The sequence below is a fragment of the Monopterus albus genome, unplaced genomic scaffold, assembly GCF_001952655.1.
Source record: "Monopterus albus unplaced genomic scaffold, M_albus_1.0 scaffold103.1, whole genome shotgun sequence".
In the NCBI taxonomy this organism is placed as follows: Eukaryota; Metazoa; Chordata; class Actinopteri; order Synbranchiformes; family Synbranchidae; genus Monopterus; species Monopterus albus.
In genome coordinates, this window is record NW_018127983.1 from 3,119,725 (window position 1) to 3,129,933 (window position 10,209).

At 42.7% G+C, this 10,209-nt stretch overlaps 1 protein-coding gene and 1 long non-coding RNA gene across 2 annotated transcripts in view; one reads left to right on the forward strand and one right to left on the reverse strand.

Annotated features, from left to right (window-relative positions):
• Window positions 1-3,628, reverse strand: part of rgmd (RGM domain family, member D) — a 5,578-nt gene extending 1,950 nt beyond the window's left edge. Inside the window, exons 1-2 of the mRNA XM_020610087.1 lie at window positions 3,332-3,628; window positions 1,100-1,611 (exon numbers count right to left, since the gene is read on the reverse strand). Of these exons, the coding sequence (XP_020465743.1) occupies window positions 1,100-1,611; window positions 3,332-3,527 (708 nt within the window). The 5' untranslated portion in view covers window positions 3,528-3,628. The remainder of the gene's footprint in view (window positions 1-1,099; window positions 1,612-3,331) is intronic.
• Window positions 3,629-5,037: 1,409 nt separating this feature from the next.
• LOC109965772 (uncharacterized) lies at window positions 5,038-7,837 on the forward strand. Its single transcript, XR_002275690.1, has 3 exons — window positions 5,038-5,057; window positions 6,979-7,035; window positions 7,764-7,837. It is a non-coding gene; the product is annotated as an uncharacterized LOC109965772 (long non-coding RNA).
• The last annotated feature ends 2,372 nt before the right edge of the window (window positions 7,838-10,209 follow it).

Sequence of the window (10,209 nt, forward strand, 5' to 3'; positions counted from 1 at the left end):
TTCCTATTTAATCATGAAATTAATGTAAAAGCAGCTTAATAAATATATTTTAATGGAGACCAGTCTGTGCATAGTGGACCTGATTACAAACTTTCAGAACCAAGATATAGCTATAATACATTTGAAAGTTCCAACAATTTAAAAAAATTAAAGATGAAAAGCCAGCCTTCTTAATCAGCAGACTCAAAAACAACCTTCGCTGCTGTCCAGTTACCCCTTTATTTCTCCACATTATTCCATATTTACACAAAAAACACCCAGTTAATTATTTGACCAGAGTGGTGAAAAAAACATTCCAGATCATGGCGGTGGAGGAAAATGTTTGAGTGAGCGTTAATCACTACCATATGACCACCCATGTGTTAAAGGTAGAGCACTCAAGCATGTCTGTTATTCAACACCACTGAAGGACTCCCCTCCTCTATTTTTCCCTTCACAGATCTGAAGGAGCTCCAGGACAAGAGGAATGCTGGAGGCTCGAGAGGCACCGTGGAATGACGATTAACTTCACATGTCTTGTACTTTATGGCAGTACTTGAGCTCGTAACTTAGTGCTGGAAACCAGCCTACTCATATAGGTCATTTTTTATACCTAGTATAAAGTGTGTGTTCATTTCCAAGACGGACACAGGGTAGGCGGCTGTAGTGAGAAAAGTAGTGGATTTCCACTAACAATAGATACAATCAAACATTTAAAACATAACTTTGAACAAGTTAAACGGGATGCTCATTTCATTGGCGACAACTTCCCATTCGGGTGCTGTGGGTCCTTCCCTGGGGTCACAATATAAATCTGAGAGGCCACAGAATGAAAAATCGGGTTTGTTTTCTTTAAAATCACTGCTTTTTCCTTGTGAGATTCTGAAGAGATTCACTGAATCGGCTCAGGCCGTAAAAGGCATCCAAATCAAACAACACAAGACAAAAATGTTTTGGATGAAACGTACACTACCAGTCAAAAGTTGGTTCTATTGAACTGAATGGGAAATGTGTGTCCAGAATTTTGACTGGTAGCATAAATAGAATAACTTGGACATGCTGTACACATGTCTTCACAAGCCAAAGAAGTTGCAAAGTGCTGCTCAAAACTCATCCTTACTTTGCTGGTTGCCGTGGCGCTGGAACCGAGGACAACAGGCACATTCGTCACCTGCACTGACAGGAAGCGATTATCAATCAGAGGCCACGCCCCTTCCACCTTGCAGGTCTGAAACTCGTCTCGGAAAGTCCGTAGGTGTGGGTCTCCGAATAATCCACAGTGGGCGTATTTCTTCTGCTGACCGCCAGGGCTCAGCAAGAGCACACGATTTTCGTAATCACACAGCTCTGACACGACCGGCCTAGATGTGCTGGGGACCTTGGCGGAGGAGGTGGGGCCGTCGCGGGTGCAGTTATGCTGAGAGAATAACTCCTTAATGCGGAAGACAGCTGAGTGGTAGACCAGATCACCCCTACAGCTGCGCGCCTGACGTCGGGTGCACTGAGCATAGGCCCGTAGTGCAATGCAATAGTCCACGTCCAGAGCCACGTCCTCCTGCAGACCACTAGAGGGTGAGGTAAAAGCCACATACTCTGCATTGCAGCGCTGGATTCGACACTGCTGGCAGTGAGCTGAAAAGCAAAAACAAAGAACGTTAACATTTTGTTTTGCAATATCATTAATATGTCACAAAAGGTTTCTTCTAAAAGATTTCTCTGCTCATTTTCATCAGTAACCTTCCTCTTTGCAAAACAATGATACTAGATCTAACCAAAAATACTCCAAGTAGGAATGCTAAAATCTGTGAACGCATGACCTCAGCTCAGTATGAATGGCAGCAGAGTCAAAACTTTTCCACTATCAAGTTTAGCTCAATCAGGAGAGCCATTAAAATACACATGTGTGAGCTCACGAGGCCACGATCACACACTCCACAATCAGTCAAAACTTATTTCTCCCAGATAGCCCTCACCAAAATAGCATGTAGCCTCACTGTAGGAGGAAACCAACCCGTGTTAGTTTGCCACAGGGTGCTGAATGTGGTTTGGCTGTTGCTGAGGTAGTTCTTCAAGTCCACTAAACTACATTAGGTGGCCCAGCAGGGCTCGGCATATGGGGGCAGCTAACTTCAATTGGACCACAAGAGGAACATCACAAAAACTCCTGCTTGTTCAGCAACTCAGGGTCCCAACTGGAAACAAGTGAGGGGTAGAGGGCGGTATCACCTAAAATCGGGGTTTCCATTTATGACTCAAGTGGGAAATATATTATCAAGGAAAGCAAAGAACTGCAATGACTTTGTGAGAATTAAAAGTGTGGATATTCATCAAGTTGGGTGGGATGTCTCATATGCTCAGTGGGATGAATTTCATTTTCCATTTCCAGCAAACAGCAGATTAACATCAGCCTGCATCGACAACACATACATTACTTTTACTGCAAGTCTGGGATCCACTGCAAGAGACTGCTCTTGTGCTGTAGCAGAATAATCTTCTGTTTACTCCAAAACTCTATCTAATCTCTCAACAGCCTGGACACTGGCGTCAAGATAAGCATGGAGATTTCCCACAAAGTGCACATTTCTGTTTGCACCATCTTCCCTTTCACATACATCTGATGCATGGAAAGGGCATGACAGACGATTAAGGCATGAGATGGAGTGTGAGAGGTCAAGTCATAGGCATTCTGCATCCCCCCTGTGAATTCCAACAGGCCTCCCGGTCTTGCTGCGAGGTCACCCACGTCTGCTGTGACTGACACTTTCTGACGATCACTGCCTGCAGAGGCATCAACAGCTATGCATCTCCCTCAAGGGTCTTTCTGCTCCGACACGTGAAACGAGCACCGACAGGAACCGTAAGTGTGCCATTAGTGGTGTTTTCTGGCACAAAAACATGCTCCGTTATTTTCTTCTGGTCTGACTGTTAGCCATGCTAACAGAGTTGGGAACTAGCTAAAAACTTAGCAGCAGTGCACGCGCTTGGTTAAACCGTGATGGCTGCTAACAAACAGGGCACCGAGTGTTTGCTGACATTGTTTTTGTGCGGAAAAGTGGCACATTTGTTCAAAAATAGGTCCGTGAAGTGAGTTAACTGGTGCTGCGGTGCAGGCTGGAGACTGGGATACCCCGCAGCAGCTACGGGACAGTACTTTGTCTCCACTGTGGACGGGGTACTTTTAAACTACTGCCATTTTTTATACCAAAACACTCAAAACTGAAGTTATGATAAGCACAAAGAGCTCATAGCTGTTAAAAACGTTTCCATCTCCACCTTCACTCCGAGGAGCGTGGGGAGCAGTGTAGCATGCAGGAGAGGAGTGGGGGAGCACGGGTTGGAAAGCACCTCTTACCTGGTCGAAACAGCAGCAAAAGTAAAACCATCATCCACGTTACACAGTCCCAAAGCTGCCGCTTAGCCGTGATTTGAGGTCCGCTTCTCCCCATACCAATCCATCCAGTTAGAATGGAGTTCCTCGGCTGCTTCTCATCGACGCCGTGGCTGCTGGAAATCAGACAAAAATTCGTCTTCTTCGCAAGCGCTGTCATTCAAAAGGAGCCCCCGTCTTCAGGGCGGCTCTACGAGGGAGGGGTCTAAGTGTAGACGGGGCCCAGGGTGATTGCTGGCCAATGAAAGACTGATTATTAACTAACCACTTGGTATTTACATGTAGTGGCAATTACTGGGGGTGAGGACAATAGAAAAGAGCCTTCACCCACGGTGGGGGCACATAGAAATCATTACTGTCCTGAGTACAATCGGAGAACCACAGGGTCTCCTGCCTGTGTTAATAGCTGCCTTTTTGAACATACAACCTACATATGTGCTTAGATTAAAATTTGAGGCCACTGAGTATAAGTAACAAGTAGTAAAGCTCTCATGTAGCAGTGGAGCAGAGTAGTAAAACTCTTTGCACTCCAAAGAAAGACATCTGTCCTGTCTGACTCCCCCTCCTCCAGAGTACAAATGTTTGTGTGACTTCAGGATTTTCTCACCTGCTGTTTTCTCTGTCCAATAGGCCTCGACCGACAATAGATATTAACTTAAAACTTATATTTTGAAGTTAGAACTGGCATTATTCTGACATTAATGACTGAAAAGTAATGACTGAGAATGAGAGAGTAAACAGAGGCGACCTATAACTAATGTGTGGTTTTCTCCTCAGCCTGCCAACAACATGGGCATTTGTCTGTTTTTGTCACTTACAAAATTCCATGAAAATATTCCAACTCTTTTATTTTCTCCCAGCAAATCTCAGTATGCTATTAATTTTTCCATTACACTTTCCTTTAGCAACCTGTATGTTACTCTTTTCCTCTGGTGGCCAACTTTCCATCCCTCTCCCTCCTTCAACGGCACTGTCTTTCATTTGCACAGCTGCTGTGAGGCCAGACCATCTGCAAGACACAGACTCACCACCTTTCAGCTTTCGCCTGAGAGACACACTCTGTGGTTTTTGTGCCATGCAAACAAATAATTTTAATGTACCAACCAATTACTGAATTAAATATTTATATTAAGAAAATCAACAGTTAAAGTTTCCTAGGATTAGATTAAAAGTTAAAGCTTTGTTTTGGTGCAGCTGGGATTGGGCTGTAGCTGTGGGTCTCTGCTCCTCCCTCCTGACATTATGAGAGAAGTGAACTTTGACAGTTCACTGATTTTTCTATACACATGCAGGCTCCTCCAGCTGCACAATTGTGTGATTCAGGTGGCCTGTCAGTCTTGTGAAAGGTCCTCACAGGCCCATGTTGATGTGGAGCTGATATATATAGTGGAGGGGAAAGGAAGACAGCTCAACCCAAGTGGAACATTTGAATTGTTCTGAGCCTCCAGAAGGGCCTCTGTCACACTGGCTCCAGTGTGCCAGGTTTATTCCCCCAGAGAGCTCTACCTTACTCTGTTTGTTCAGCTAATTTTGGAGGCTTGGGCTGGTTGATCTGCTTTATGGTCACATTTTATATCCTCTCAAACAGGTTACACTTCATATTTCCCACAACTTGGACACGAGTAGTGAGGCAGCAGAGGAGGGAGATCTTTGGATGTTGTGGATATACAACCTGCTACAGTCTTCAGAAGTGAGTGATGGCATTTCCTGAGAAAGAAAAGACATTGTTTACTTCAATTTCTGAGAGCTAAATATGAAGAAACACTCAGTTTTAGTGACAGAAAATGCATGCCTAATGTGTGTTACATAAAAATAAAAGACAACAAAATCAAAACTGAATTCAATAAACTGCGCTCTAGTAAATGAACTGTGGTTCCACACCGCTGGACTGATGACCACTGAAGCAAGCAGTTAATTGATCCAGGTGGATGGTAAGGATGAATTCAGCACATGAAAGAAACTCACAGACTGTCTGTCAGGCTTGGTGGGTGGAGGAAAAACCTCTTTCTTCCCACATTTTCTTATGAGCGGACTGCATCGCATGACTCAACAAATATGTATACACTACCCACTCTAAAACAAGTTGGAGAGAGTGAGGGAATGTCAGGGGGAAAAACAAGGCTAGTGTATTTTGCCTGCTGACAGTGGGCCACTTGTTCTGGTACAACTGAAACAAATAAAGTAAAGAGCCAGTTTGTATGGACCTCAGAAAGAAGAAGTATTTGGGGTTGTGGACAAATATTAAGAATATTTGAGAGAGGGGCAGAAGGGCAGTGCTAGATTATAAAAACTAAAGACTTAGTAACAGAAAATATAGTTAAGTGAAAGAGTGAGAGGAAAGAATGGGAAAAAGGGGGGAAGGGAGGAGGAAGAGGGAGAAAAGGAGGGAGTGAGGGATTGGGTTTCCTCTGACTTTGTCTGGGCAGCTCCACATGTTCCTCATTAAGGTCCTCACACTGTGGGACCAGATCCACACCAGGATGCTTGTTATTGTTATTAGGACCAACGTGCTGTGGTCTGGTGGAAGCCTGAAAACAGGCCCAATTCAGGCCCATCCCCTCAAAGCAAGGACAAAATAACTGCACTGACCTCACATACACAGCCACATGGTAAAAATACAGCGCATTAAAAAGAAAGCAGGTAACGCATTTATACAGGAATCCGGACAAATTGTATTCAGATCTAAACTGATACACATAAATGGTACATCCACACTGCAGTTCTACAATATAATCACTTATGAACCATCTGTTCTCTTTGACAGTTAACAGAAAATGTAGTTGTTCCAGAAATGCAATGTTTACAAAATAGTAAAAAGTACACTTGCAGGAAATGGTTGATGTTTCATGCTTCTGATTTTTGTTTAATTTCACGCTCATCTAGATTCATCAACTGAGACATGTCTCATGTTTCTACTAGAGGCTGATAACATCAGAGATCAGAATCAGAAGCAGCACGTGCCCTCTGTATCCTCTGCTAGCACCACACAGATGTAATATAAAAGGCACACTTATTACATTTTAAACAGGAACCAGAGCAAATTGACTTTTTTTCTGAGGGCCCCTGTCTGAAATCAAGTGGCCTATAGCGCAGCTTAACGCAGAATGTGAGATATGAAGAAAGAGAGTGTGTCAGGTTCAGGCCTCTTGCTGTTAGAGGGGATCTGTTATCGCAGCGGAGATAAGGGAAACTGTGGTGTGAGCGTATACAGGGCAGCACTGATAGTATCTCCATTCAAGGATCCCACTTACGGCACTCTGATTGAGCACTGACAGCACTCACGGGGGGTGGGGGTGTTGGGAGTGGTTTTGAAGGTACCCCTCTCTATGCAGGCATCTGTTTGCTAGGTTCCTTTGGATCTTTGTCTCAAAGTAAGGGAGAATTAGCCTACATAGATGTCATCTGTGTGTAGAATGTGCTAGGCAGGGCCTTGCACTATACCATATGCATGAAGTTATGAGTGTGGTTACAAAGGAAAGATTTGTTTTTAATTCATTTATTTTCATATAAACTAGTTCTATATTGGTCTAACTTGGTTTTATTTTTCGCTTTGCTGCTTTGGTCTTCATCACATGGAACTCCTCTTCTCTTTCTCCCTTCCTTTTCCACAGAACAAATGTTGTCACAGTGTCAAGCCCCATCCTCATGAATAGACAGTCAACTAACAGGTAACCCAAGCTCCAGGGTCACAGGGTCATCCCAGGCTGATGAGGGATGATGGGTAAAATAAATGGAGAGCAGCACACAAGGGACCTCTGATGTCCTCAGCCTAAAGGGAGAGAGTTCAGGGCCATTTGACCTCTGACCTAAGGCCTGCCTGTGTGTTTGTGTGTTTGGAGGGTTAAACCCCTCCAGTGTTGAATTCTCTTTTTTTTATTATTTTTTTCCCTGGCCAAGTTATTTTACACCAGTGAATCAAGTAGCAAAAACAGTTCACAGTGTGGCTTCACTGAGCAGTCTGTGAAGCTTATGCCAATGCATAACCTTGTTTGAACATGCCTCATCTTTCTCTCTTAATGACAACACTCCCCCACGCCTAGTCCCCCGAGCCACAGTGCATTATGGAAACGGGCAACAAATTGCTTTGTAATGACTTATGACAACTCTCTTTGCTCCCATAAAATGAAATGTTGATACGCCTACCCACTAGCTCAAGAATTAATACTGAGTATTTACCAACATTCAATTTGTGCATAGGTGTGAAAAATTGTCTCAAATTTATCCAAAGCAAAAATACACTATTTTATTTCAAAGTTGTATTTTGTTTTTTAAATGTTTGTTTCATTTTACCAAGTAAGAGTAGTCTGTTGTTAAAGCTTTTTTTGAAGGTTAAAAAGCAAAATGCTAAATGTAACAATATAAAATATAATGTTTTATTGTGTTTGATACTGTTCAGATTTGCAGGCAACTACACCCTGACCACTGAATGTGCAGAGCAACTCACACCATCACCATTGCATTCTTTTTTTTTCTGGCATGTATCACTGATAATGAAATCATGTGTTAATATTTCAAGGGAAGTTTTTCCATTTCTTTTGTTTGATGGATTTGAACAGCTGATTTTTACAGTAAACTATATGTTCATAGAAATAATGGTTTAAAATCCCCTCTCAAATCTTCAGCCCAACAAGGGTTTTTTTTTTTTAAAGCTGGTCCAGGTTTATTCAGCATGTGATCTCAACTGTTTGCCCTTTACACCTGACTGCCTGAGGCTTAATCTGTAGATGCATTTGAGATAAGGCTTGTCTTTCAGTTAGTACACAACTGCCACTATTGTTTCTGTGCTGGCCCACACAGACAATTGCCCTGAACCAGGAGCAGATGGATAGACAATAATTCGTGAGAGTATAAATTTAGCCGTTCTTGTCTACCAAACATTTTAGCTGGGAAGGCATCTGGAGAACATTTCCTCCAGGCTGAGCTGGTTTAAGGCAGTAAAACATGCAGGAACATGGCAAATGAACACTTCTACCAATCAAGTTTGATTGACTCACTGATATCTAGTCAGCACAGATTTGTTAAGTGGGGAAAAGTCCAAATGAACTGTTGGGAAATTGATATGGCTGTTTTTCCCCTTTTGCTTTTCAGCAGTTTCTCACATTCACATTCAGCCATGGTTATATGGGATCATGCACATCACACAGATGAAATTTAAAAACCACCTGCTTTGTTTGTATTTGTGAGTTGCTATCAGCACAGTGTTACTGTATTGGTGTATTTTATATTAGACATGAATTCTGATGACATACATAATAGAAAATAACATTGAAAGCAAGTCCTTTCTAACTGTGATTAGCATCCTCACACCGCATGTATGAATATGAGGATGTTGTGAGTCATGCCATAGAGAAGAAAAAACAAAAGAAACTTACCCTGGATCAGTATGCCTTTGGTATATTGTGAATTAGAAGACTGCTTTAATAGAAGTTTGAAGTGGCAGAGACAGTTAACCCTCGTTCCCTCTACAACTTCAGCTGGCCAACTAAGAGCTTGGGCAGCTACAGGGACAGATAGCCACTGGAATCAAGGCACATGACAACAGCTGTCTGTTTCAAGAATCGGCACTTTGATTAGAGTAGGATGGTAGTGAGCGATGTGGCCTAATTCCTACATATCTGGGTAGGGCACTTTGGGGAAGAGAAAAAAAAAAGTGAAAGCACTGAATGGAAAAAAGATTTAAGCCCGATCACATGTATGCATATTCCGAAATATGCAAACACACCCACGCTTATACAGCACTTATACTACTCAGTGTGTCACACTTGGAAAGCTTCCCATGTTCTGTAAAAGTCCATCAGACATACACAGACAGAAGGATACGAGTGTATCCAGCCACTGGCCCCAGTGTAATCTGAGTGTGTGTGCAACATGAATGAGACTTCTTTCTGTTATTATCTGTCTTGTCTGTTGTTGTCAATCCTCATCCTCAACCATCCCAGCTCCACCCTTACAGTCGCTCCTTTTGCAGCAATTCTATATGTGTTTTAGCTTTATTTTTATTGGTGCTTGGTAACAATCACCAAAACACTATAGAGCCACAAATTTACCTACATTCAACTCTTTCATGTGGCGTCACAGCTAAAGGATGATATGAGTAGAATTTCACAAGCAAGAGGGATCATGCCCCATAATGTGTGTTTGGTTATCAGTTGGCTGCTGCAGACAGGCCAAGGAGATGTGAATGTGAGTAACCTTGCAAGACTGAGTCAGCGCACTTGCCCCGGGCTATAAGCATGCATTCCTGGTGATTTATAGATGTGGAGTAGTCAGTCGAAAGGTCTCAAGCTAAGTGAGAGAGAAGGAGTGAGCGAAACAACAGTGCTTAATTCAAGTCTGATATATATTCTGCAGGAAGTCCATACAGATTGCAACATCAAATCTTTCAGACCCTCTGGTTCTTCCATAGTAGTAAACTACAACCTGTAAACTCACAAATTCCACATTAACAAGGCTTAAAACACACACACACACATTGTCTGCCTTAGTTTGCTTTATGCAACGATACACCATACTGTTGCAGCCTTGCTGATGCAGCATAGAAAATACATCTTTGCAAACTCCCTGGGAAATGTGCCGTGGAACAGATGTGAATCCCACACACAAAAACCTCCTGATCCTGCATGCATTTTTTAAAGTTGTGAAATTGCAAAATACCTCATAGCCTACATATGACTCATCCCACATTGTTCTTTCCTCCCTCCCAGAGTTTGTTCTGTTCAGTCTTTTTAGGCAAGCAGCTGTTCATGCAGACAGCTGCGTCGGCTATTCATTGCAGCAGAGAGGCAATTAAAAAATCAAGCCAATGTTGTTTTTCAGTTGATCCATTGCTATTTCTACATAGA